Source organism: Oryx dammah, unplaced genomic scaffold (assembly GCF_014754425.2).
Source record: "Oryx dammah isolate SB20612 unplaced genomic scaffold, SCBI_Odam_1.1 HiC_scaffold_16, whole genome shotgun sequence".
Lineage (NCBI taxonomy): Eukaryota > Metazoa > Chordata > Mammalia > Artiodactyla > Bovidae > Oryx > Oryx dammah.
The window spans coordinates 46,543,268-46,569,635 of record NW_024070200.1 but is presented as its reverse complement, the minus strand read 5'-3'; the positions used below and the strand labels follow the sequence as shown (position 1 = coordinate 46,569,635).

At 46.4% G+C, this 26,368-nt stretch overlaps 1 protein-coding gene across 3 annotated transcripts in view; it reads left to right on the top strand.

Annotated features, from left to right (window-relative positions):
- ALPK3 (alpha kinase 3) overlaps nucleotides 1–26,368 on the top strand; it is a 56,918-nt gene that overhangs the window by 17,583 nt on the left and 12,967 nt on the right. For 2 of the 3 annotated variants that reach the window (XM_040257473.1, XM_040257474.1), the window contains 6 exons: nucleotides 2,440–2,557; nucleotides 3,046–4,285; nucleotides 21,952–24,034; nucleotides 24,628–24,775; nucleotides 25,154–25,281; nucleotides 25,416–25,451. In XM_040257473.1, coding sequence (XP_040113407.1) covers nucleotides 2,440–2,557; nucleotides 3,046–4,285; nucleotides 21,952–24,034; nucleotides 24,628–24,775; nucleotides 25,154–25,281; nucleotides 25,416–25,451 — 3,753 coding nt within the window. Of the gene's footprint in view, nucleotides 1–2,439; nucleotides 2,558–3,045; nucleotides 4,286–21,951; nucleotides 24,035–24,627; nucleotides 24,776–25,153; nucleotides 25,282–25,415; nucleotides 25,452–25,658; nucleotides 26,112–26,368 lie in introns of all 3 variants that reach the window. The other variant, XR_005723992.1, reaches the window with a different exon arrangement.

Below are 26,368 nucleotides of genomic sequence, written 5' to 3'. Positions count from 1 at the left end.
TACTTCCTCTGGCTGCTGTGCTGAGAATGGGCTGAAGAAAGGGCAGGGTGGAACTAGTGAGATAAGCAAGGAGGTTGTTGAGAAATTGAGGTATAAGATGATGCTGATGGAGCAGGTTGGTGGCAGGGAGTGGCAGGAATTGATCAGATTCTGAATATATTCTGGAGGGAGGGCCTGTGGAATCATCTGATGGAGTGGATGTGAGGAAAATAAAAGAATAAAGTGTTACCTCCAAGTTTTTGGTTTGTGCCAAATTAGAAGGATAAAGTTGCCATTTACTGAGGTAAGTGGGACTCGGCTTGGTGAGGGGAATAAGGAGCTTGGCTTGGGACTAGGTAAGTCTGATACCCATGAGACCTCCAAGTGGAGATGTCAGATTTGCAGTCAGAAATAAGAACCAGGAGTTCAGGGGAGGTCTGGGCTAGAGATACAAATTTGGGAGTTAGGAAGATATAGCTATTTAAAGGCTGCAGGACAGGATTAGGTCCCCTAGGTTATATATAGAGAGAATGGAACATGGCTCTGAGGCCTGAGCCCTGGCCCATCTAACACTTAGAGGTCTAGGTGGGGGGAGAGGGCAGATGAGAGGTCAGCAACAGCGGCCAATAGAGCAGCACAGGCCCTCAGCAGGAGGGCATCCAGGAGCAAGCAAAGGAAGGCTTCAGGAGGGGAAGGTCAATGCCGAGAGATCTGGTGGTCTGTGAGTCACGGGTGACCTTGATAGGAGCAATTCCTATGCAGCGGTAGGTAAAAAAGCCTGATCGGAGGAGACAGGGTGAAGACAGTGAGTACATAAAGCTCTTTCAAATAGTTTCTCTGTAAAGGAGAAAAGAGAGAAATGGGGGCAGGAGCCAGGGGAGGATGTGAAGTCAAAGAAAAGAAGGAAGGCAGTACAGAGGCTTGTATGCTCATGGGAATGATCTAAGAGAGGAAAAGCCTGAAAATGCAGGAAAGGAGGAACAGGCTGGAGAGATGTCCTTGATGAGGCAGGAAGAGATGGGATCCAGTGAGGGTGTCTTAGATAGGCACTTCAGTTTATCGAGACAGGAGGGAAGGCAGAGCATATGGGTGCCCACTTGCAGGTGCATCCCTGCCTTGTGTGGAGACCTGTCTTTTCTATTGTACAGTAGGTTCTCTGAGAGCAGAGAGCTGTCAAGCTTCTGTATTTTCATAACCCTTGCTTGGCAGTCAGCACACACCTAATATATGCATATATTTAAGGGACAAAGACCCTGATGCTGGAAAAGATTAAGGGCACAAGGAGAAGGGGGTGACAGAGGATGAGATGGTTGGATGGCATTACTGACTCAATGGACATGGGTTTGAGCAAGCTCTGGGAGATAATGAAGGACAGGAAAGCCTAGTGTGCTGCAGTCCATGGGGTTGCAAAGAGTTGGACATAACTTAGTGACTGAATAGCAACAATGTCTCTAATTTCTAATAACCATTGCAAATTAATTGAAGTCAGCTTAAGAAATGAAACAGAAATCCTTGGTAAGGCTTAGATGGACTTCTTATGGAATTCACGAGTGTGGCTGTGGCCAGGCAAGGAATGGAACCAGTATTTAGAAGGATATCAGGTCTACCCTCTCTGTCTCCTTTTTTTCATTCTATCCTGAACATCAACTTCATTTCCATCTCACTGTAGCTTTGTCTGCTTCTCAGTTCATGTGGCAGAATATGGTTGCACCCCTTCTTCCAAGTTATTTCCAGACCCAAGGATAGACTGTCTCTTTGTTTCAATTCCCAAATACTAGGTCAAAGAATTGAATCAGATTAAGTGGTTATGTGTCCATTACTGGACCAATCAGCTAGGTGGCCAGGGAGGCTGGGACACGTGGCCCTCACAGCTAGAAGCTCTCTTTGTGAGTAGGACTGAAAGTTGAGAGAGGACGGGCTGGAAAAACACCTCAATCAGTTTCACAGTAGTGAATGGGTGAGAAGGTAGGTGTGGATGGATGGATGGATGGATGGATGGATGTTTTAGCTGTGTCATCAAATAATACTAATAGCTCAGGAACCTGGAATGAAAGAAGGGTGCTTGGCATTGGTGCTGATGTTGAGTGTTGGGGAGAGACCTCTGAGAATAGAGCTGTTATTACAGATGAGGATGTACAACAGGCCACTGAAGAGTGGAAGCTTATTACTAAACAGCTAAAGCTTTCTGGAAACTCCTTGTTTCCCTTCTAATCAGCAGCCAGGAAATTTCTCCTCTCTTTGCCTTCCAGTTGCTGAAGGGGAATGGTTTTTGGCCTTGATGGGGCCTAGCTTCTAAATATAAGCTGAGCCATAGGGTAGCCCTCTTCCTCCTGCCAACCCGGGGCAGGTGGACCAGTCCAGTCTCTTCAGGTGGTCTGGGGAAGCCATGGGATCCTCTTCTCTCTGCCCATTATTTTGGAACTGGTTTCCCTGCAACCCAATCTGCTGCTTCCTTCTTAGGGTACCCAGAGCCAGAGGTGACCTGGTACAAGGATGACACAGAGTTGGACCGCTACTGTGGCTTGCCCAAATACGAGATCATGCATCAGGGCAACCGCCACACCCTGCAGCTCTACAGGTGAGGAGGCGGGGCCTGTTCTGCTCTGTCTGCCCTCCTGCAGGTCCTGGGACTCAAGTCCGGGGTGGGGGCAGGGTTCTGCTGCAGAGTTGAACCACCTGGTGAAGCGTGTCTGGCTGCCAGTGTCTGGGATCTCCTAAGGCCAGGATGGGAGTATTTCTGACAGCCAGAGAGTTGAGCACAGCCAGAGGAGGTCCTGACCCAAAGAGATATTTTCCATGAGGTCAGCTGCCAAAAAAAGCTCCCAAGTCATCCTTACCCCACACGGGCTGTGTGGGTCACCTGCTCATGAAGGGAGCCTCCTGGGCCCCAGGTCTAATCCCTCCTAGAACAGCGTGGCCTCGGGCAGCTCCTACCCTCTTGCTAGCCTCAGTGTCCTCAGCCATGGTGAGGAGTGGGGGCGGCACTTGAGGCAGGGCTGGCAGGGGCAGGACTCTGGCTGTGGGGATGGGGGGCTTTCACCTGCCACCTCATGCTCCTGCCTCTAGGTGTCGAGAGGAAGATGCCGCCATCTATCAAGCCTCTGCCCGGAACGCCAAGGGCATTGTGTCCTGCTCAGGGGTCTTGGAGGTGGGCACCATGACTGAATACAAGATCCACCAGCGCTGGTTTGCCAAGCTAAAGCGCAAGGCTGCAGCAAAGATGCGGGAAATCGAGCAGAGCTGGAAGCATGGGAAGGACGCTGTGGGCGAGGCTGATGCCCTGCGCAAACTCAGCCCTGACCGCTTCCAGCGAAAGCGGCGGCTGAGCGGGGCTGAGGTGCCCATCCCCTCGGCCCCTGCCCGGGAAGTCGAGGATGGACCCCTCGTGGCTTGGCAGGAAGGAGAGACCGAGCATGGTCAGCACCCAGGTTTGGGCCTGATCAACAGTCTTGCTTCTGGAGAGGTGACCACCAATGGGGAGGCTGCCCCTGAGAACGAGGAGGATGGAGAGCGTGGCCTGTTGACCTACATCTGTGAGGCCATGGAGCTAGGGCCTCAGAGAGTTCCCAAAAAGGAGTCTGGGGCCAAGAAAAAGAAGAAAGATGTGGAACCTAAGCAAGGAGTGCGGAAACCAGAGGTGGAGAAGGCAGCTCAAAGCCATCATGCCTCGGAAAAGCGTTTCCCCAGTTCAGACAAGCCCGACTCCCGTGGGACGCAGGGCCCCCTGGACAAGGAGCAGGTTCAGACCTGGCCCAGAGGCAGGGCTGCCCGGGGGCCTGGATCCCCTGGAGCAGATGGCACCAGGAAGCCAGCCTCTGGTGCAGGCACTCCAGACCAGGCCCAGAAGACCCAGGCCCCAGCCCCTGTCCCAGGCCCAGAGCCGGAAGTGTATTTCTCCTTGAAGGACATGTACCTAGAGAGCACCCGAGCGGACCACCCCCAGGTGGAAGCAGAGGCCCAGACCCCTCGGGGCACGACACCTGGAGAGAGGCCCTCACGTCGGGAATCCAGCGAAGCTGGAGGTGAGAGGGGGCCTGCTGCTCCCGGCCAGCCTGTGCCCTCAGCCCCCCAGCCAACCAGGCCCTTCAACAGGAAGAGGTTTGCTCCTCCGAAGCTCAAAGGAGAGCCCACCGCCAGCAGCAAGCCTGATTCCTCCCCGAGTCAAGATTCGGAACCCGGGGCTCAGAGCTTGGGGAAGACTCCATCCCAGGCCTCTGTCCAAGTGCCCACACCCCCTGCACGTCGGAGACACAGCACCCGGGACAGCCCCCTGCAGGGACGAGCAGGCCCCAGCGCTCCAGGCAAGGTATGTGTGGGTGTTGGAACCTGGAGGCCACTTGGGGTGCTGACCTCATGGAAACTGTTGCTGTAACAGCTTGGCAGCCAGTGAGCAGTGGGATATTTATAGAAGGGGGTGGGGTGGGGTGCTAGCCAGGAACAGGGACCACAGGCCTGGCCCCCACCCCAGGCAGTCCCCAGCTGCCAGGCATGTGGGCAGCACAGCCTGACTGTGACCATCTCCTCCGATAGTAGGGATGTTCACTGCCAGGCGATGATGTCCCAGAGCGAGGTGGAGGAGGAGGATGTTCTTTGGGGAGGAAAAGAAGGGGGAGACCGAGGAGCTGTCTGTGGTAGGCAGTGGGTCTCTGCCTGGATGCTTATTAGAAGACTTAAAACATATCCAATGTCCAGAAAATTCTGGCTTAATCTGGGTTTTTATCTGAGATTTTGGAGTCAGGTGTTACCTGTGTGCAAATCTGACTATCCTCAATGTTGTGTGATCTTCAGCAGGTCACAAAACTGTAATAAAAATAATGCCTACTTCATGGGGCTGTTGTGAGAATCAGAGCACTTGGCACAGGGCTTGGTGCATATTAAGAACGAGACAAATGGCAGTAGGTTTAAGGCGTTCCTGTGGTGGGAGGTAGAGGCAAACTGTTTCACTGAGAACAGGAGTGTTGGTGCTTTCCTGGGAGTCTGGTAGCCAACTGAGGAAGGAGGTCTTGTGTGGAGATGGGGAAGGGACATGTGCTCTAAGAGGCTGGTGGGGGACAGCATAAGGAGTTTGATGAGGGGAGGAGCAAGACTGAGGGGATCAACAGAAAGGAAACTCCTGTTTGGTCAGTGTTTCATGTTTCAGAGGGCAGAGGGCAGGCACTGTTTCCCAGGAGTTTGTAGAGAGAAAGGAGTGTGTTATACAAGGGCAGAAAGAAGACAGTATTTCTTATGAGTGGCAGAAAGCAAAAGTGTTTCCAGACTGGAGGTGATGGACTTTCTCCCTCACCTAGTGGCTAAGACTTCCACTGCAAGGGTGCAGGTTCAGTCCCCAGTCAGGTCGGTTAGGGAACTAAGATCTCACATGCCATGTGGCCAAAAAAAGACGAAAGAGAATTTCCTAAACTGAATAAAAATGAAAACATATCAACTTGAAAAAAAAGAATGGAGGTGGGTTGGGTAAAATAGATGGGATACACTTACACTAAGAAATTGTTGGTTGGTTGTCTGAAATTCAAATGTAGCTGGGTGTCCTATATTTCTCTTTGCTAAATCTGGCAACCCTAAATAGAGACAGCATTTTGGGGGAGCTAAGATGAAATTGTTTCTTGGGTCACAGGAATGCAGGAGCATGGGTCTGGGGAAACGGAGAGCAGCTGAAAGCAGCATTTCACAGGGGTCAAGGCAGAAGATGGAAGGGTAAAGGTACAGACGTGAGGTACATGCTGCTGCAGGACCTCCGAGGGTGTAGTGGGGAAGGTAAGGAGAACTGGGGTGAGCTGCCTCTCCCATTGAAAGGACTTTCAAAGAGGTAGGAGGGAGCGCCAGTTTCTAGGGTGATGAAGGGAGATGGTTTTATTTCAGTGGGTGCTGAGATTAGTCTGTGGGGACAGCAGTTCAGAGGTCTTTGGAGTGGGATGAACCTCAAACCAGACTCTGGAATCTGTTCATGACTCTCAGCGCTTCATGCCTGGTCTCATGAGATCTCAGCAGCTGGAGTGGTGAGCTCCTAGTGGCCAGATGGGGCCACTCCATGTGCCTGACAGTCCAGAGGCTGGACTGCAGGGCATACTGTAGGGATGGCCCTCATGGGCCCCTAGGGAGCACATTTGGGAAGAGATCAGGCTGGTGGCCAAGTCTGTGAGTGAGTCTGGCTTCTCCACCCACAGCGGTGGGGAGTACCACAGCCTGACGGTTGCATCCTCCTGGCAAGGCCTTCTCCGAGGTGGGATGAATGGGCTAGGGCAGCGCAGGGCAGGAGAGGCTGTCTGCAGAGGTTCTGCTGTGGCCACAAAGAGCTTGTGTGGCTATTATTTTATTTTAATACTTAAAAAAATTGTGGAGTGTATCATCATACATGTAAAAAATGCATATAATGGCCATATGTATTCTGAAGATGTTGCTTTTTAGTAGCTGAATTTGATTGGTTTCTCATATTCTCATTCTACCAAATCATTTTAGTTTTTGATAATGAAAGGAAAATATAGCCATAGTAAAAAATGTGGGGAAAATTCTAAAAACTAAAAGGAAAAAGTAAAAACTCTCATCTATAAGTCTGCCATCCAGATATCTTGCTGTATCTACCAATCTTTTTGCATATATATTTTATTATTTTAAAATTTAATGTACATTATTTTGATTAGTTTTATATTCTGCTTCTTTTACTTCTTATTATTTTATGAGCATTTTCTAATGGTTCCTTAAAGTTACCTGAAAAAGTTCACTTTTTGTGGTTATGTAAGATGCCACAATATACTTATTTTAACCATTTCTTCAATAGTGTTTATGATTTTCTTCCTTATCCCAAGGTTATTTAAGCATGTATCTATATTTTTATAATTTTTATTGTTTGAATTCCTTTATTTGACTTTTAAATCAGTCTGGAATTGATTTAGGTATATAGCATAATATCAGTTTCTAGCTCAATAATAAGTAATTTCCCCTCATATCTACCTTAGTCAACCTTTTCCTCTTAGTATGTGATTCTTTCTTTATAGACTACCCTTATACCCATTAAAGTCTATTTTAGTTCCCATATATACATCTATCATAATCCATTAATCTATTTGTTGATTCTTAGAACAGAATGATCTCATTTAATTACTGTAGCTTTAATTTCTGACAGAGCAACCCTCTTATACTTCTTTTAAACATTTTTGAAGTTATTCTCTCTTATTTATTCCTCTAGGAAAACTTAGAATCATTGTTTGAATTTTTCCAAACTCCCAGATATCATTGTTTTTTTTTTACCTTGTATCTTTATATTCACCATTTTAAAAAAAAACCCACACATTTTCAAAAAAGTGATGAATTATTTTTAACAAGATCAAAAATATATTAAATCATTTTATGGAAGACTAGTCAGATTTGAATTTTGAATGGTCTTTTAGTGAAATTTGCTAGGCATATATTTTTAAAGAGCTTGATTGAGGTATGATTTTATACCAATAACAGTCATCTATTTAAAGTGTACAGGTCAGTGCACACAATTCAGAGTTGTGCAGTCACTCACATAATCCAGTTTTAGAACATTTCATCACCCTAAGAAGATTCTTGTTCCTTTTTGCAGTTAATCCTTGTTCCCACCTGAGGTCCAGGCAACCACTAATCTGCTTTCTGTCTCTCTACCATTGGTATTCTGATTGAGATTGCATTAAATATAAAAATTAACTTGGAAAAATCAATATCTTAATATTTAGCTTTCTCATCTGGGAGCATGGTATTTCTTTCTGTCATTCAAGCCTTCTTTTTTACTTTTTTTTCTTTTTTAAAACAAAATTTTTTTTGGTGACCCCCTCACAGCTTGTGGGATATTAGTTCCCCTTTTAAAAGTGCCGTAACCTGAGATCTTTTCTGAGCCTGGCTCAGAACTCTGGAGCTGAGGTATAGGAGTGTGGGGATATAGTCAATACCATCCTCTGAGGGGATGGTATTGACATGAGGAGGCTCTGCTGAATGCCTCGAGACCTCGCAGTACCTTACACCCTGCACGTCCTGAGGATGATCGCCTCAGTACGTGGAAACTCCACTCCCACCATCAGGGCGCTTTGGTTTTCAGAGCCTACATGAATATAAGTATTTTCTGAGAACTGTTGAAGGAAGGAGGGATTGGGGAGAGACAGGATTGTTGCTTAAGAAATTATCTAATAACTCAAGGGGATTAGACTTGCTCCAAACCATAAGCTCAAAGAGGTTGTGGTGAGTGTTACTACTGTAGGTTTCCAGGGACAAAGCGTGGGGCAGTATGTAGTCACGAGGGAAGGTATCTGGAAAGGGGCCAGGCTGGTTGGCAGCATGTATAGGATTCATCACTAGAAATACCATAGTAGAAAAATACCAATACAATTTTTTAAATATAAAATAATGTCCATAATATCCTCAAATAAAAATAAAGTAATGGGTGAAAGAGAGGAAGGAACCCATTCTGGGAAGGACACATAGCCTGAAACACAGGGAAGGTGGTAGGCTAAGCAAGGAACTCACACCTGCTTGTCCTAATCTTAATGCCTTGGTGCATTTAAAGCCTCTCAACACTTTTTCTACCCACTCCAGTGTTCTTGCCTGGAGAATCCCAGGGACGGGGGAGCCTGGTGGGCTGCCGTCTATGGGGTCGCGCAGAGTCGGACACGACTGACGTGACTTAGCAGCAGCAACATTTTTTCTCTTCTGTGTCTTGTGTTCTGCTTTAGTTTGTTTAGCATTAACTGTAACATCCTTCAGCCTTGGGCGTGAGACAGAAAGGGGAGAAAACTAGCACTTACTGAATATTAGCTTCCAGTAATGCTGGCTTAGATAATCTAGACCACCTCTCCTACTGAGGGCAACTAGTAAAATAGAGCAAAATATAAAAATGTCTGCTTGAAGACATTGGAGAGCTGACAAAGTGAAGAATCGCTTTGCAGGATCTGGGAGAAGATGGAAATCCATAATGGTGAGCCCCAGCACTTGGCGTAGCTTTTGTCCTGGGGTTGTTTGTCACTCCAGAAGAGGTGAATGAGACACTCAGCAGTGTTGCAGACAGCCTCAAGGGACTTGGAAGACCACAATTGGAGCCCACGGTCTCAAGAGTGGTAGCCCTGATAAACCCTCTGGACTTTGAGTCGGGAACCCTGAAGGTTTGTACCATAGGATTAAGGGAACCAGAAGCAAATTACCCTCACAGGGACTGAGGCTTAACTCTGAGTTACCTGGGTGACCAAGAAATATCTCGGTCCCTGAAGTTAGGTTAAGGTGATTCAAGATACCTTGCCCCCCAGTGCCTGGGTGTGCCTGCAGCACCTGGGAGAAACAAACAGAAATCACCTGGAGGATGATAGCATCATCTTCAGCCTCAAACTATTTCTGAAAAATGTTTCAAATGTAATATTCAGCACCTAAATGATACACAGGCACACAAAGGGAAAAAAAGAAAAACATGAAAATGGGGACTTCCCTGGCCAGTCCCGTGGTTAGGACTTGGCGATTTCGCTGCCATGGCCCCAGGGGACTAACTAATCCCTGGTCAGGAAACTAAGATCCTGCAAGTTCAGTGGCATAGCCAAAACAAAACCCAGATGCAGAGCTTACTGGATCACCAGAGCCGAGGGGCAGATAGATGTTCTGATGGGAACAGCCTTAAGGTGACACAGAAGGAAGCTGGACAGGGCTGGCCAGAGGCCCTGAAGTTGCCTCCTATGACACTTGAAGGTATGAGGGGGCAGGAACTCAGCCTGGCTCAGCATTCTCTGGGGTGTGAGCCTCTCATAGTAGGATGCTTATTTACTGGGAAGTTAAAGGCCTGCTACCTAGTTTATGTTACCAATTGCCTGTGGTGCCACTGAAATGATAGAAATCTGAAACAACCTGGATATGAATCATATACTTTTGCTTTTTTCCTGATAGTGTGCTAACAAGATACAGTTATCATTTTCCTGAAGAAAATGGCTTGATTTTCCCCTGATTCTTGTTAGGGAGGGCTGGGATGGAAACTTCCACATTCCATTTGCCTGGGAGCAGCCAGACCTGGGTTCCCTCCCAGACCTGGGTTCCCTCCTAGCTCAGGATCCAACACAGACAGGTCTGGAGAAAAGACTCTTCTCATAGAATCACTGAGAGCCAGGCCTGGGGAGGACCCAGCAGTCTCCAGGTCCAGTGGCCTTTCATGGAACTCCATTTTTGAATGAACTGCTCTGAAGGGGCCTGGAGTCACCTGCCTATACTCTTGATGTATAAAAGTACTTTGTTTTTTGGTTTAAGTAAGGTTAAGCAATGTGCCCTGGACCACATGACAAGGGATAGCAGTACTGAATCCAGAACTCAGGCTGTCTGACTCTCAGTTGGGGAGTCCCTGTTCTGCTTCATAATGTCACTGCCTCTCACCTGCCTCCCAGCGGAGGAAAAAGAGCAGCATGAAGAGGCTAGAACCTCTGTGAAAACACAGAATGACAGCAAGGAAGGTACAAGGAGCTCCTCCTGCGTCACGTTCGGAGAGGAGGTGGTTCCCTCACACTGTCCCCAGCACACCAGGTGCCACATCCTGAAAACTTCCTGGAGCATTTGCCTACCTAACAGGACTGCGAAGGATAAAACCCACCATGCAGTTAATCCATCTGACCTTATAATTCTCTTCCTGGAAGACTTCCTTTTTTAGCCACTCTTTCCTGGCTAGATATTACTCATCTTTAGGTTTCTGTTCTCATCTCATTTCCTGATTCCCCAATTTAAATGATATTTCCCTGTTATAATTCCTAATTAGCCCTTTATTTTCCTTCCTATGCAATTAGCAATTACTTAAAAACTTTTCAAATTATTTCTTCAATATCCATCTCTCCCATCAACAGAAAGTACCATGAGGCCAGGACTGTGTCCATCATTGCAAGGTCAAGCACAGAGGTTGGCAAACTACAGCTTGTGGGCCAAATCTGGTTTGCCGCCTGTTTTTGTATGAACCAAGAGCTGAAAATAGTTTTTACACTTTTAAATAGTTGGGGAAAATATCAAAAGAAGTATATTTTGTGATGTGAAAATTATATGAACTTCAAATTTCAACGTTCATATATAAAGCTTTTTTAGAACACACACACACACAAAGAGCAAACAAACAAACAAAAAAACAACATGAAAAAGAACTAGCAAAAACAGCCACATACCAACTTTTGGAATGATCAGACATGAACTAAAAAACTAAAAACTGTACATCCTATATTCTAAAAGATAAAAAGTTAAGACTAAAAATTTCAGCAGAGAACTAGAAGCTGTAAAAAGTAGCAAAGACTTTAAAATGATGCAAACTAAAATTCCAGAACTAGAAAATACAGCGACTAATGTTAAGTTAGCTATTGTGGTTATGGTAGTTCCAGTTCTGGACAAGACGGAGTGAACACCATCCACCCTGTATCCCCCACTGAATGCAACTAAAAGCTTGGGCAAAACACCTGGTGCAGCTATTTGATGACTTTGATAAACAAATAGTAGCAGACAGACTGAGGAATAAGACCAGGATTCAGTAAGACCAGGAATAAGGTCAGTACTACTGATTTGGCAATGTTGTTGTTTCGTCGCCAAGCCCTGTCCAACTTTTTGCGACTCCATGGACTGCAGCACACCACACTTCTCTGTCCTTCACTAGCTCTTGGAGTTTGCTCAAATTCATGTCCATTGAGTCAGTGATACTATCTAATCATCTCATCCTCTGCCACCCTCTTCTCCTTTTGTCTTCACTCTTTCCCAGCATCAGGGTTTTTTTTTCCAATGAGTCAACTCTTCAGATCAGGTGGCCAAAGTGTTGGAGCTCCAGCTTCAGCATCAATCCTTCCAATGAATATTCAGTGTTGACTTCCTTTAGGATTGACTGGTTTGATCCCCTTTCTGTCCAAGGGACTCTCAAGAGTCTTTTTCAACACCACAGTTGAAAGCATCAGTTCTTTGGTGCTCAGCCTTCTTTATGGTCCAGCTCTCGCACCCATATGTGACTGCTGGAAAAACCATAGCTTTGACTGTGTAGACATTTGTTGGCAAAGTGATTTCTCTGCTTTTTAATACTCTTTCTGGGTTTATCATAGCTTTTCTCCCAGGAGCAACCGTTTTTTAATTTCATGGCTATAGTCATTGTCCACAGTAATTTTGGAGCCCAAGAAGATAAAATCTGTCAAATCTCCTACTATTCCCTGGCCTGGCCTATGCAGTCAGAAACTCAGAAGTAAGTACCAGTATAGAGAGAGATTCAGGAAAAGCCCTTCAAGACAGGTCTGAGAAATAGGAGAGGGAAGAGAATGGAGGAGAATCTTTCTCTCTGTTTGGAGGAGCTGTGGTCCCAAGAGGGTGGGATCAATTTCTGGTGTTTTTTTTTTTTTTTTCTCTTCTGGATTTCTTCCTTGGTCCAGGACAGGGCCTCATGTGTGAAAGTATATGACAGAGAAGGCTAAGTGAAGCCTAACTATCTGGACAGAGGAATGGAAAAGGTAATCCTAAGGACTCAGGAAGTAAAGGGTAGATCATGGAGAGGAAGTTTGGGGAAAGTGACTTTATAAGCTGTTTATAAATTCCTGGGCTTATTTCCAAGCTATTCATGCATGGATCTGGTTCTGAACATTGTATCAAGAAGAACTAAGAGGGACTTTCCTCAAAGTTCAGTGGTTAAGACTTTGCACTTCCAATGGAGGGAACATGGGTTCAATCCCTGTTCAGGGAACTAAGATCCCACTTGCCTCTGGGAGCAACCAAAAAAACCCACTAAGAGACCATCATCCAAGTCCCAGACTGGCCACTGGGTGGCACACACACAGATCTGAATAACACTGCAAAGACTTTGAAAATGGAACTGACATTGAAACTACAATCATAGAAGGTTGAATGGAACTTGGAGCCTGACCACAGCCAAGTAGATTGTCTGCTGAGAGAAAAGTAGTAACATCCTCTATGGGATTTATTCAAGAAACCAGAATCTCATAATATTCAAAATGCCCAGGATATAATGAATATTACTTGGCATATGAGAAAGTAAGGAAAATCTCAACTTGCATGGGTAAAGGCAGTTAAAGAATGACAATGTCAAGATGGCAGATATGTTGGGATTATCTGACTTTAAAGCAATAACAAAAAGTAAGCGTGTGCACTCTGGAAATAAGTTGAAAAACAGAAAGTCTTGGCAAAGAAATACAAGATGTGAAGAACTAAATATTAATTTTAGAACTGAAAAAATAAAATAATTGAAATACAATGACTTGCTGGTTAGGCACAACAGAAAAATGAGGACGATAGATAGTCCTGTACTTTGAAATAGTCAGTGTACTTTGAAAACAGTCGAAATTATTCAATTTGAGTAAGAGAAAAAGACATGAATAGAACCTCAGGCATCTGTGGTACAATAGCAAAATGTCTAAAATTCGTGTCCTTGGATACCCCAAAAGAGAGAAGAGAGTGTGGTGCAGAAAAAATATATGAAGAAATAATGGCTGAAAACTTCCCAAATTTGGCAAAGAAATAAAAACAAAACCCACAAACTTACAGATCAAGAAGTTCAGCAAACCTCAAATAAGAAACACCCACATAATTCCATGCCAAGGAACAGCATAGTCAAATTGCTGAGAACTAAGGACAAAAAAACAATAAAATCTTAAATGTAGGAAAAAAAATGATGCACTGTTTATAGGGGAACAGTAACTCAAATGACTGCAATTTCTCATCAGAAACAGTGGAGGTTAAAAAGGAAGTGAAATAATATTTGTTAACTGCTGAAATAAAAGACTTTTCAATCGATAATTCTATATTCAGCAAACATATCTGTAAGCATTGAAGGTGAAATAAAGACATTCCAAAATAAAAGGAAACTAAGGGACTACATCACTAGCAGACCTGTTTTTAAAGAATCGCTAAAGTAAAATTTTCAGACAAAAGGAACATGATACTGGAAGGAAACTTTTAAATATCTGGATAAATGTAATTATTTTTCTCCTCTTGAATTCTCTAAAATATGTTTGAAGGCAAAAAAATAACATTGATCGTTTTTAATGTATGTGAATGTAATATTAATATATAAAGAGGGAGAGGGTAAAGGGACCTATGTGGTGGTAAGATTGCTTCATTTCACTTGCCATGGTAAAATGTTAACTTTGAGGAGACTGTGGGAAGTTAAGTGTATGTATTGTAAGCCCTAGAGCAATAATTAAAACACTATACAAAGAAATATAGTTAATATCACAACATGTAAATTTAAGTGGAATACTAAGAATTGTCAAATAATCTACAAGAAACCTGGACAGGGGGAACAGGAAGAAATAACTGAAGTAACAAATAATAAAATAATCGATGTTTAAGTCCAAACATCTAAATAATTATATTAAACTTAAGTGATCTAAATACATGAAATAAAAGACATAAATTTTGAGACTGGATCAAAAACACATTCCCAACTCTAAAAATTGACTTCAAGTCCAATGGTAGAAATAACAGGGCTTCCCTGGTGGCTCAGTGGTAAAGAATCTGTCATGCCAGTGCAGGGGATGGGTTCAATCCCCAGTCCAGGAAGATCCCACGTGCTGTGGAGCAACTAAGTCTGTGCACCACAACTATTGTGCCTCTGCTCTAGAGCCCGGAAGCCACAACTACTGAGCCCACATGCTGCAATGACTAGAGCCTGTGCTCCGCAACGATAGAAGCCACCACGATGGGAAGCCTGCACACTGCAACTAGAGAGTAGCCCTAGGGCAGCAACATAGACCCAGCATAGCCAAAAATAAAAAATAAATAAAAAATTTAAAAGTAGAGTAATAGAAAATATATATAATACAAACACTAATCAATGGAAATTTGGACTGGCTATGGCTCAGATGGTAAAGAATCTGCCTAAAATGTGGGAGACCCAGCTTGGATCCCTGGGTTGGGAAGAGCCTCTGGAAAAGGGCGTGGCTACCCAAGGAGATCAGCCCTGGGATTTCTTTGGAGGGAATGATGCTGAAGCTGAAACTCCCAGTACTTCAGACACCTCATGCGAAGAGTCGACTCATTGGAAAAGACTCTGATGCTGGGAGGGATTGGGGGCAGGAGGAGAAGGGGATGACAGAGGATGAGATGGCTGGATGGCATCACTGACTTGATGGACATGAGTCTGAGTGAACTCCAGGAGTTGGTGATAGACAGGGAGGCCTGGCGTGCTGCGATTCATGGGGTCGCAAAGAGTCAGACATGACTGAGCAACTGAACTGACCCACTTCAGTATTCTTGCCTGGAGAATTCAATGAACAGAGGAGCCTGGTGGAGTACAGTCCATGGAATGGCAAAGAGACACGACTGAGCAGCTAGCTAACACTTTGACTTTAACATATTAAAATCAGACAAAGCATGTGTGTGCCTGTTTGCCTGGAATTCTCCAGGCAAGAATACTAGAGTGGGTTGCCATGCCCTCCTCTAGGGGATCTTCCCAACCTGGGATTGAACCTGCATCTTTTGCCTCTCCTGCATTGGCAGGCAGCTGCTTCTTTACCACTGTACCACTGGGAAGCCCCCAGACAAAGCCAACTTCAGAGCAAAGAAAATTACCAGGAAAAAGTAATGAATTGCATAATGATAAAAGAGTCAATTCAAGAAGATGAAAATGAGTTTGCCCCTAACAACAGAGCTTCAAAATACATGAAGTAAAGCTCGCAGAACTAAAGGGAGAAACAGACAAATCGACAGTTATAGTTGGAGACTATATTTTAAAACTCCTCTCAATAATCAATTGAACTAGCAAACAGTAAGAATAGAAAAGAACCAGGGGACTTCCCTGGTGGTACAGTGGTTAAGAATCTACCTGCCAGTGCAGGGGACACAGGTTCAGTCCTGGGTCCGGGAAGATTTCACATGCCACGGAGCACCTAAGCCCGTCTCCCACAACTACTGAAGCCCATGTGCCTAGAGCCTGTGCTTCACGAGAGAAGACACCACAATGAGGAGCCCGTGCACCCTGATGAAAAGTAGCCTCACTCTCCCAAACTAGAGGAAACCCAGGAGCAACAATGAAGACCCAGCACAACTAAATGATTTTTTTTTTAAAGAGTAGAGTTGAATAGCCTTATCAACCAACTGGATCTAATAGCCATATAGAATACTCTGTGTAACAACAGCAGAATACTTACTAGTTTCAGGTACATATAAGACCTTCACTATAATAGATCATATGATGGGTCATAAACGTTAACAAATGTAAAATGATTGAAATCATACAAAGCATGTTCTCTGACAAAAATGAAATAAAAGTAGAAATCAGTGATGGAAAGATAATAGGAAAGTCTCCAAACACTTTAAAATTAAACATCACACTTTTATGGGTCAAATAGGAAGGACTTTAAATCAACTGGGAAATATTTTGAACTGAATAAAAGTGAAAATACAACATCTCAAAATTTTGCTGCTGCTAATTAGTGTACTGATGAACATTTATAGCATTAAATATTTATTTTAGAAACACCAAAGGTCTGAGGTGAAAACTCTGAGCTCTTATATTGAGTAACTAGAAAAGAAAGAACAAAATTAACCCACAGCAATCAAAAGAAAGGAAATAGTAATGAAAAGAGCAAAAAACAGTGAAATTGAAAACTAAAACTATGGAAAAATAAACCAGAATCTTATTTGAGAAGATTGATAATATTGATAAACCTCTAACAAGTCTCACAAGGAAAAAAAAAAGAGACAAATTACCTGTATTCAGAATGAAAGAGGAGCTTGATTGTGGTAATCATTTCACAGTATATAGGTTAAGTCTTCCCCCTAAAATCTTTAGGGCCGCATGGTTTCACTGGGAAATTATATCAAAGATTTAAAGATGACGAACCCTCGATATGAGCCCTGGGTCTGGGTTTCATCAAGAAATAGATTCCAGGTCCTTGACACTGCCCAGCTCCATCCCTGTTAAGCCCTTGGCTTTGAATCCTGCTTCCCAAAACCAGCGCTCCAGTGCCATGCCCTCTCAGAGGGTGACAAGCCATAGTATTTGTCATTCAGTGGTTCATTTCTGTGAACCTCCTATGTGCCTTGGCCTATGAACATTGCAAAGGTAAATCAAACTGGTTCCTTAATCTCTGAGAATTTACAGGGAAGACAGAAAGACAAGATAGCAAATTAAAACTACTAATGTTCTTCATAATGAAAAAGCTCCCATAGAACCAGCTAGTTTCACCCCAGCTCACACAAGTTTTATTTTTAAGAAGTACATGACATTCCTCCTCAGATCTCTACCCAGTTCCAGATGCAGACACACACACACGCCATAGTGTTTAGAGACATAAACCTTTATAGTTATTGTGCACCAAGTCTAACCGTGGACCTGAGCTGGGCCCTCTTCGGAAGGGAAGAGTTCAGAGATTAGCAGATGAAACATGTTCATGAAACAAATAACTGCCACAGAGAATGAGGGTATAATGATAGAATTAGGTACATTTGCCATGGATACATAGGACAGGAAGCCACTTAAATTTTTAGGGATGGAGAAGGGAGCTCAAGGGCTTCCTTGGTAGCTCAGCTGGTAAAGAATCCGCCTACAATGCAGGAGACCCTGGTTTGATTCCTGGGTCAGGAGGGTCCCTGGAGAAGGGATAGGTGACCCTCTCCAGTATTCTTGGGCTTCCCTGGTAGCTCAGATGGTAAAGAATCTGCCTGCACTGCCAGAGACCTGGGTTCAATCCCTGGGTTGGAAGATCCCCTGGAGGAGGGCATGGTAACCCACTCCAGTGTTCTTGCCTCAGGAATCCCCATGAACAGAGGAGCCTGGCAGGCTAAAGTCCATGGGGTCACAAGGAGTCAGACAAAACCGAGTGACTAAGCACAGCACAAGGGAACTCAGAAGTCTTCAGAGAAGAGAAGAAACTTGAGGGAAGTCTTCAGGGAAAAGGAGTCCTACAAGTGAGGAATGAGAAGACTGAGAATGTCCAGCAGAGAAGAAACAAAGTGCTTATAAAATAGCACAGTAGTCAGTATGGTGTCAGTGCTATAGGATGGAGGAACCCAAGAGATGAGCTTGGAGAGACAGACCTGGCTCTCCTGCTGAAAGGCCTCACTGATCACACAAGGGCCTGTTTACTTATTCATTTTCATTCTTCATTAGCTTTTGTGGAGTATGTGTCATAGGCACATGGTATAAAATTCGTAAAGTATGAGAAGTAGTTAGAGAATATTAAACCTTCACCCTTTCTCTACTGCCCCCACCCCATTCCTCTTCCTGAAGTCAGTTGCTGTAACTGGTATGTTGAGCATCCTTCTAGATCTGTTTTCTGTGCATTTACAAGTATATGTGTCTGTATTTCCCACACACGGGTGGTGTATGATATTTTCTGTCCCAATACCTTGCTTTTTTATTTGGATATTTATTTTACTCTTTGGGATGTGGATGTACCAGAATTCATTGAGTTAATCCCATATGGAAGTATGTTAGATCATTTCTTGCTGTTTTTATAGTTGTTCAGTCGCTAAGTCATGTCTGACTCTTTCCGACCCCATGGACTGCAGCACGTCAGGCTTCCCTGTCCTTCACCATCTCCTGGAGCTTGCTGAAGCTCGTGTCCATTGAGTGATGCCATCCAACCATCTCATCCTCTCTTGTCGCTTTCTCCTCTTTCCTCAATCTTTCCCAGCATCATATCTAGTCTTTTGCTATTGTACTGCAATAAATATCCCTGTATGTATGTCCATTTGAACATTGAAGTATTTCTATAAACTCCTAGGAATGGGATTTTGGGGTCAAAGAGTGTGAGTATTTTCAGTTTAAGTAGGTAAAGCCAGATTGCTATCCGTGGAGGCTGTGCTGATGCCTGTTTCCTCACACCCTGGCAGGCAGAGAGTATTCTTCAACTTCTTGCTGTATTAGGTTGGGTCTTTTAGGCTTTAACCTGTAAGTGATGATAAGTCACTGAGAGGCTTTTAAGCAGGGGTGTGTCACAATCAGATTTATATTTTGGAAAGATCAGTTGGGCTGCAAATTTGCAGAGGCAAAGACTAGAGTCAGAGACACCAATTAGGAGGCTTAGGCAAGACAGAATTGTTGGCAGCTTAGATTAGGCTCTTGGCTGTGGAGACAGAAGGGAATGGATATTGAAATAGTGAAGCTGTAGGTTCTATAGGACTGGTCAGTTTAGGGGTGAGGGGGAGTGAAGATAGCTTTAATCAGCAGTTCCATTCATGGGACTTCCCTGGTGGTCCAGTGGTTAAGACATTGCTTCCACTGCAACGGGTGCAGGTTCAATCCCTAGTCCAGAAACTAAGATCTCACATGCCACAAGGCAAGGCCAAAAAAATAAAAAGGTTCTGTTTACATGAGCCATGTGTGCAAAGTCAGCATTTTCTTTGTAAATTTAAAGCTCTCATGTCCATATTAATATTTCCTAATCCTAGAATATCAGAAGTAAAAAGATACTAGCATTCTTCAGTTGGACTTAATATTTGATGGCTCCTAATATTCTCCAAACGTTTTTTGTGTGTGTATTCATACTGTTCATTCAGCATCCCATGTGGAAGTGAAAGTGTTAGTCACTTGAAAGTGTCCAACTCTTTGTGACTTCATGGATTGTAGCCTGCCAGGCTCCCCTGTCCATGGGATTTCCCAGGCAAGAATACTGGAGTGGGTTGCCATTCCCTTCTCCAGGGGATCTTTCCAACCCAAGAATCGAACCCAGGTCTTCTGCATTGCAGACAGATTCTTTACTGTCTGAGCCGCCAGGGACAGCATTCCATATTCAGTAAAGTAGCTTTAAATTCTAGACTTGATATAGTTTATGCATAAAGTCTTTCATTATGTATTCCCTTTGCTCTTTTTTAAAATTGGAATATAACTACTTTACAATGTGTTAATTTCTACTGTACAACATCGTGAGTCAGCTATAGTTATATATATGTCTCCTCCCTCTTGAGCCTCCCTCCTAACCTCCCCCCATCCCACCCCTCTAGGTCATCACAGAGCACCAAACTGAGCTCCCTGTGCTATATAGCAGGTTCTGTCTAGCTATGGTTTTGTGTGTGGTTCTTCTCATACTTAGAAATATTTGTATGTAATAATGTATAATTTAAATTCTATATTAATATGTCTATAATTTTATGTTTAATGAATGTCTTTTACTTTCTTATGAGTGGTGTTTCCACTTCCTCCCTATCTTTTTTCCCTTTCATTTTCTCTCTCCTATTAGCCCAAAGTTGTATTTCTAAGTGGCTGTCTTTCTTTATATATATAAATATCCTATATTTCTATTACCTGGGTTTTCAGCTTTGAATCATGCCTCTGATTCCTAGCTTGTATAAGTGATACAATTAAGGCACTCACACTACTCATCTTCTTGCTCCTTCCCCTTCTATGCTAGTTGTATCATTTCTGCATTGTCAGGGCATAAGCATTGACATTCTGATCTGCCATTCTAAACTTTTTTGTTTTAGTCTTGATTAACCAGAGGGTTAATTGCATATTCACTGTTCACCATCAGTTGTTTTGCTGTGGTTTCCCAATCGTTTTTTGGTTGACCAAAGTTTGTTCTCCAGTAATTTCCTCCAGGGCCCTGGGAACACTCATCCTTAAGCCCTTGCATAGTCAAAAACAATTTTCTTAGGAATTTTCAGGAGGTTTCTTCAGGAGTGTGTTTTTTGAGATCTGCCTCCGGTAGGCTGTTCCACTTTTCTTTCCCTGACTCCGTTGGACATCTCCCTTATATGTCTCCTGCTGGGTTTACACCCAGTCTTCCACAGTCCTACAGTCTTACTGCCTCCCAGAGTTTCATCTGTCTGCTTTTGGCAGTCCTTACCTCCCCATGCTTTTTTGAGACTATAGGTTTTATCAGCCTCCAGTTCCACTAACAATGGAATTTGCTTTATTTTTTCTTGTTTACTTAGTTGGTTTTGAGCATATCCAAGAGGGAAGAGGCAAATTACTGTTTAGGCCACTGTGTTTAGATAGGAGGTCCTTTAATTATATTTAAATGTGTGACATTATAGAATAAAAGCAAAGAACTTGCGATTTGAAGTTAGACACTCCTGGCTTCTAAACTCTACTGTTTACTGTCTGATAATGGACAAACCACATTTCTTCTTTGACCATCAGTGTTCTTATTTCTAAAACAGAGATAATTCTTATAACTATTTCATATTGTTGTGAGGAGTGAGGTAATACCTGTATAGTAAATGGGGGCCTAGCATACTGTTTTGCAAATAGTGGGTGTTCAGAAGGGTAACATTGTAACATTTCATGGATCTCCTGGCATACATGTCATTCACAACGACTTTAACCTTCTATGACTGCTGCTGCTGCTGCTGCTGCAGCTAAGTCACTTCAGTCTGTGTGACCCCATAGACGGCAGTCCACCAGGCTTCTCCATCCCTGGGATTCTCCGGGCAAGAACACTGGAGTGGGTTGCCATTTCCTTCTCCAGTGCATGAAAGTGAAAAGTGAAAGGGAAGTCTCTCAGTCCTGTCTGACTCTTCGCAACTCTGTGGACTGCAGCCTACCAGGCTCCTCTGTCCATGGGATTTTCCAGGCAAGAGTACTGGAGTCGGGTGCCATCGCCTTCTCCGACTAGCATTATGTAATTACTGCTCACTCAGCATTAATGGTGATGTTGCCCCCGATGCTGTCAAGGAGACCCTTCAGTACTCTCCCACCTCACCCATCATTCTATCCAGAGCAGTAGTGCCACAGGAGAGGGAAAGGTTGATTGCTTAGAAGCCCTGAGAGAAGACACACCTTCAAATGGGGGGGTGAGAGGAGGGGTAGTACATGAACAGAGTCTATTAGGAAAGGCAGGATTTCTTCAGGGAGAGGTGGAAAGGCCCAGAGCTAGACCTGGATTCTGGATATTACTTTATCTGGACTCTGGGTTCAGGGGTTTGGTGGGTGGGCATGGGAGTTTGTCACCCCTAACAGGCCTGAGAAACCAGGTGACTGGATTCCCATCATGGCAGTTTAAGGCCCGAGGAGACTGGGACATCAGATTGGAAAGAGAGTTTAAGGCACCTGTAGTTAAATTCTTGCTTTTGTCCGTGTGTTCCCAGGTCCAGGAGTCCCAGGCAACCATAGCTCCTGCATCGGCCAGCAGCAGCTCTGATCCAGTCTCTGCTGGTCACAGCACCTCTAGAAGTCAGGGCATCATTGAGCCCATGGATGCAGAAACCCAGGAGGACAGGAGAATGTCTGTTGACCAGAAAACAGGAGGTGAAAAGAATACAGAGGTGCATAGGAAGATGCAAGTGGACGGGAGGACGCAGGGAAACCAAACAGAAGCCTCCCAATGGACTCAGACAGATAGGATGGCACAAGTGGATGTTGTGATGCAAGGAAGTGAGAAGTCAGAGTCGGACAGGAGTTCCCAGGAGGATGTGATGGCACAAGGAAGGATGGGGACACAGGCAGCAGAGAGGACCCAGGAAGACGGCTGGGTGCAGCAAAACAAGGGGACACAGTCAGAGGGGAGCACTCCCTCAACCACGAAAGGTCATTCACAGAAGGCGTCCACGAGCAGTCTCAGCCCACACTCCAGAGCCCCCAGACGGCCACCTTCGGAGGATCCTAGGTCTCCTCAGGTTATTGAAGGCTTTGGACAGAGCCAGAAAGAGTTCTCTGTCCCAGACAAACCGGGTTGTATGCTCACATCTGACAAGACACCAGGACCAGCCTCTGGGAACCAGGAGGAAGCTGTGCTGGGTACCCTAGCGGGGGCCCTTGCTCCCAGGGTACAACTGCCTCCTGAGGTCCATTCAGAGCAGGTGGGAGGAGAGCGCTATGGAGGGCTGGAGTGGTTCGCTCCAGGGAGGGACAAACCAAGGGAGGGCCTGTTCCAGGGTCCGAGGGAGGAAGAGCTGGGAAGAGTGCCACCTGCAGCTCTGGGTGGCCGTCCTCCAGGGGGCTTAGGCCCCGAGGGGCGCTCCCTGCCCTCTTCCCCTGATGCTGGCCTGACTCGTCATTCCCAGGAGGGGCTGCCCAGCACCCCAGCTTCTCAGCCCAGGAGTGCAGCTGCCTTCCCACCCTCTGAGGACAAGAACTTTCTGAGCTCTGCTCCCTCACTGCACCTGGGGCCAGGGACACCCAGCCAGAGTCACCCTCCAGAAACCGTGGCGGCAAACAGCGAGGGGGCCTGCGCCAAGGTGCCAGATGCAGACGGGAGGACTTCAGGTCCCCGGACATGTGACCCTGGCCTCATAGACTCCCTGAAGAACTACTTGCTCCTGCTGCTAAAGCTGTCCAGCTCAGAAACAAGTGGAGGGGGCCCAGAGTCTCAGGGGCAAGCTGCCGCTGGGGGTCCAGCGCCCCTGTCCACCCTGGCCCCCACCATAGAAGTGGCCGGCCTGAGTCCGCGAACATCACGGCGCATCCTGGAGCGCGTGGAGAACAACCACTTGGTGCAGAGCGCACAGACCCTTCTGCTGAGCCCCAGCACCTCCCGCCGCCTCACCGGCCTCCTGGACCGTGAGGTGGAGGCTGGCCGGCAGGCCCTGGCTGCTGCCCGGCGCCCAGGCCCCAGTCCCCTCTCGGTCCCTGCCATTGTGGTCGGTGAGGCGGAGGGCCCTGGGCTGGCCTCAGGAGGATCCAGTGAGGGAGAGGGAGAGTTTCCCCTTGAGGGGCCTGGCCTCCTGGAGGCCTCCCAGGAAAGCAGCATGGGCGGGCTGATTAGGGAGGAGGGTGGTGGGCAGGTAGCCCCCGGGCAGGGCCTGCTGTCAACTGAGAGCAGAGCCCAGCAGCCGTCCCGAGAGGAGGAGGCCCAGGGGGAGGCGCTCCCCGCGGCAACACCTGAGGAGCTGGCTCTGGGGGCCCGGAGGAAGAGATTTCTCCCAAAGGTAAAAGCTGCGGGAGATGGAGAGGGTGCCAAGCCCGAAGAAAGGGAGAGCCCCTCAGTCTCCCCCAGGGGGCCCAGGAAGGCCCTTGGACCTGGGTCCCCAGGGACTCCTGGGCGGGAGAGACGCTCCCCGACTCAAGGCAGAAAGGCAGGCATGCTGGAGGTGCCGCGGGCAGAGGAGGAGTTGGCAGCAGGAGACCCAGCCCCCAGCCCGAAAGCTGGCAGTCTAGATGCTGAGCTGGCCCTGGAGGAAGGCAATCAGGATGCTCTGGCCAAGTCCAGGAAGGCCAAAGACCTGCTGAAAGGTGAGTACTGGTTATGGCTTCCCAGGAGAGGACGCTGCTGGGTCACCTGCCTGCTGGAGACCTGGTGCACTTCTGTAAAGGTATTCCCATGTAATAATCCCACAGGCTGTAGAATCAGAAAGGCTTAGTTTTTGTCCTGGCTCTGTGGCTTGGAGCTGATAATAGGACCAACTTCATAACATTATGAGGTTAAATGGCATAGAATAAATCAAGGGCTCGGCCTGGGGCCCAGCTTCAATAGCATCCTAGCTCTAGCATCATCATCACTGTCGTCACTACCATCATCCCCTCTTTGCAGACTCGTCCCATGAATACAGAGTGGTGCAGACAGGACTCAAATGCAGGGTCCTAGGATTAGGAGCCCAGGCTATAGGCTGAACATCCTCTCTTGACTGCTATCTTTGGCCTCAGCTGTGAGGCTCTGCCTGGCCTGGAGTGGGGCTGCACGGCTGGGTTCTTGCTAGCAAAACTGTGTGATCTGAAGTCAGGGCAAAGGCCTCAGAGACACAGATGTGGCGGGAGTGGGTGAAGTGATGGGTGTATGTGGCGGTGGGGAGAGGACTTACTCCTTTCTCCTGTGCCCTTGCTCCCAGCCCCACAGGTGATTCGGAAGATTCGGGTGGAGCAGTTTCCTGACGCCTCGGGCAGCCTGAAGCTCTGGTGCCAGTTCTTCAACATTCTCAGTGACTCGGTCCTGACATGGGCCAAGGATCAGCGCCCAGTGGGCGAGGTGGGCAGGAGGTAAGCCAGCTGGGTGCCACCCCCACCTGGCCCCCTAAGACATGGCAGCAGTGATCACGTGGGCGCGTTGTCCCAACTTTGGATCCACCCTCTCAGTTAATCCTCATAGTAACCCTGTAAGAGAGACTCTAGTACTCCCACCATAAAGAGGAGAACATTGAGGCTCAGAGATATTAAGTCATTTGCCCAGAGCCCCACAGCCAGTTAGAGTCAGGATCGCAAACCTGGCCTGCGTGATGCAAACCTGGCTCTGCCCAGAGCTCCTGGAGCCTTCGCTCACAGCAGCCTCTGACAGTGGGGTCTGAGGACCCTCAAGACACAGTCTGGCCTGGGCTGTGCCATGGTGATGGCCTCAGGGGGAGGGTCTCCTCTCTGCAGTGCTGGGGATGAGGGGCCCGCGGCCCTGGCCATCGTGCAGGCGTCCCCTGTGGACTGTGGCGTGTATCGATGCACCATCCACAACGAGCACGGCTCAGCCTCCACCGACTTCTGCCTCAGCCCCGACGGTGAGTGTGACCCTGCCCTCTCCACCTGGTCTCTGCTCCAAGGAGGACAGGGATAGTCATCTTTGCAGAGGTAGAGCTCTCTGTGGGCATGCCCACCTGAGGACAGCAACTTCCTCTGCTTTTTCTCCACACAGTGCTGTCAGGATTCATCTCCAGAGAAGAAGGTCAAGGTATGGTGCCCCTCATGGGGAGGAATGGATGGGCCTGTGTCCCTAGGCCTGCCTCTGCAGTGGTTCTTTAAAGACTTGGTGGTGGTGGTTTAGTCACTCAGTCATGTCCGACTCTTGGGATCCCATGGACTGTGGCCTCCCAGGCTCCCCTGTTCATGGGATTCTCAAGGCAAGAATACTGGAGTGGGTTGCCATTTCTTTCTCCAGGGAATCTTCCCAACCCAGGAATCGAACCTGGGTCTTCTGCATTGCAGGCAGATTCTTTACCAACTGAGCTACAAGAAAAACTTGGAATCTGTTCCAAATGCCACATTCATCTCCACATACAGCTACCCTTTCCTCCTAGTTTAGCATGTGGCTTGTGGAGGAGGTGGAGGGGGACAGCTGTTTCAGAAGTTGAGGGGGGAGGAAGGGCTAGAGGGCCATCCCACAAGGAGTTCACTCAGCCTGTGCCCTCTCCCCTCGTCAGAGCCCTTGATCGAGAGCAGGACTGCCTACCAGCATACTTCTCCCTGCTGGCTTCCTCCCTGGAGTTTCTCATAGGAGTCTGAATTCCTGCATGAGACCCACATGAGGAGCCTGCTAAAAATGCATTTACCTGAGCCCTGCTGCAGACACTCTTAATCACAGTCTCTGGGGAAGGACCTAACGTGATTGCGTGTCAGTAGATACCCTGGTGATTGTCATACACCCTGAAGTTTGACAAACAGTTTGAAGGCACAAATATTAGAGGAAGAGTTTGTGTTGCTTCTGCAAAAGACACATTAAGGATTTAGGACTGCGAAGGCAGCTGGTGATGGAAAGATTTCTAGAGCTTCATGAATTCCTTCATTCTTTCACTCCTTTACTCATTCATTCAATTAGTACCTTTTGTTCAGTTATCAAATCAAAGTTGATATCAAATATAACCTTATGCC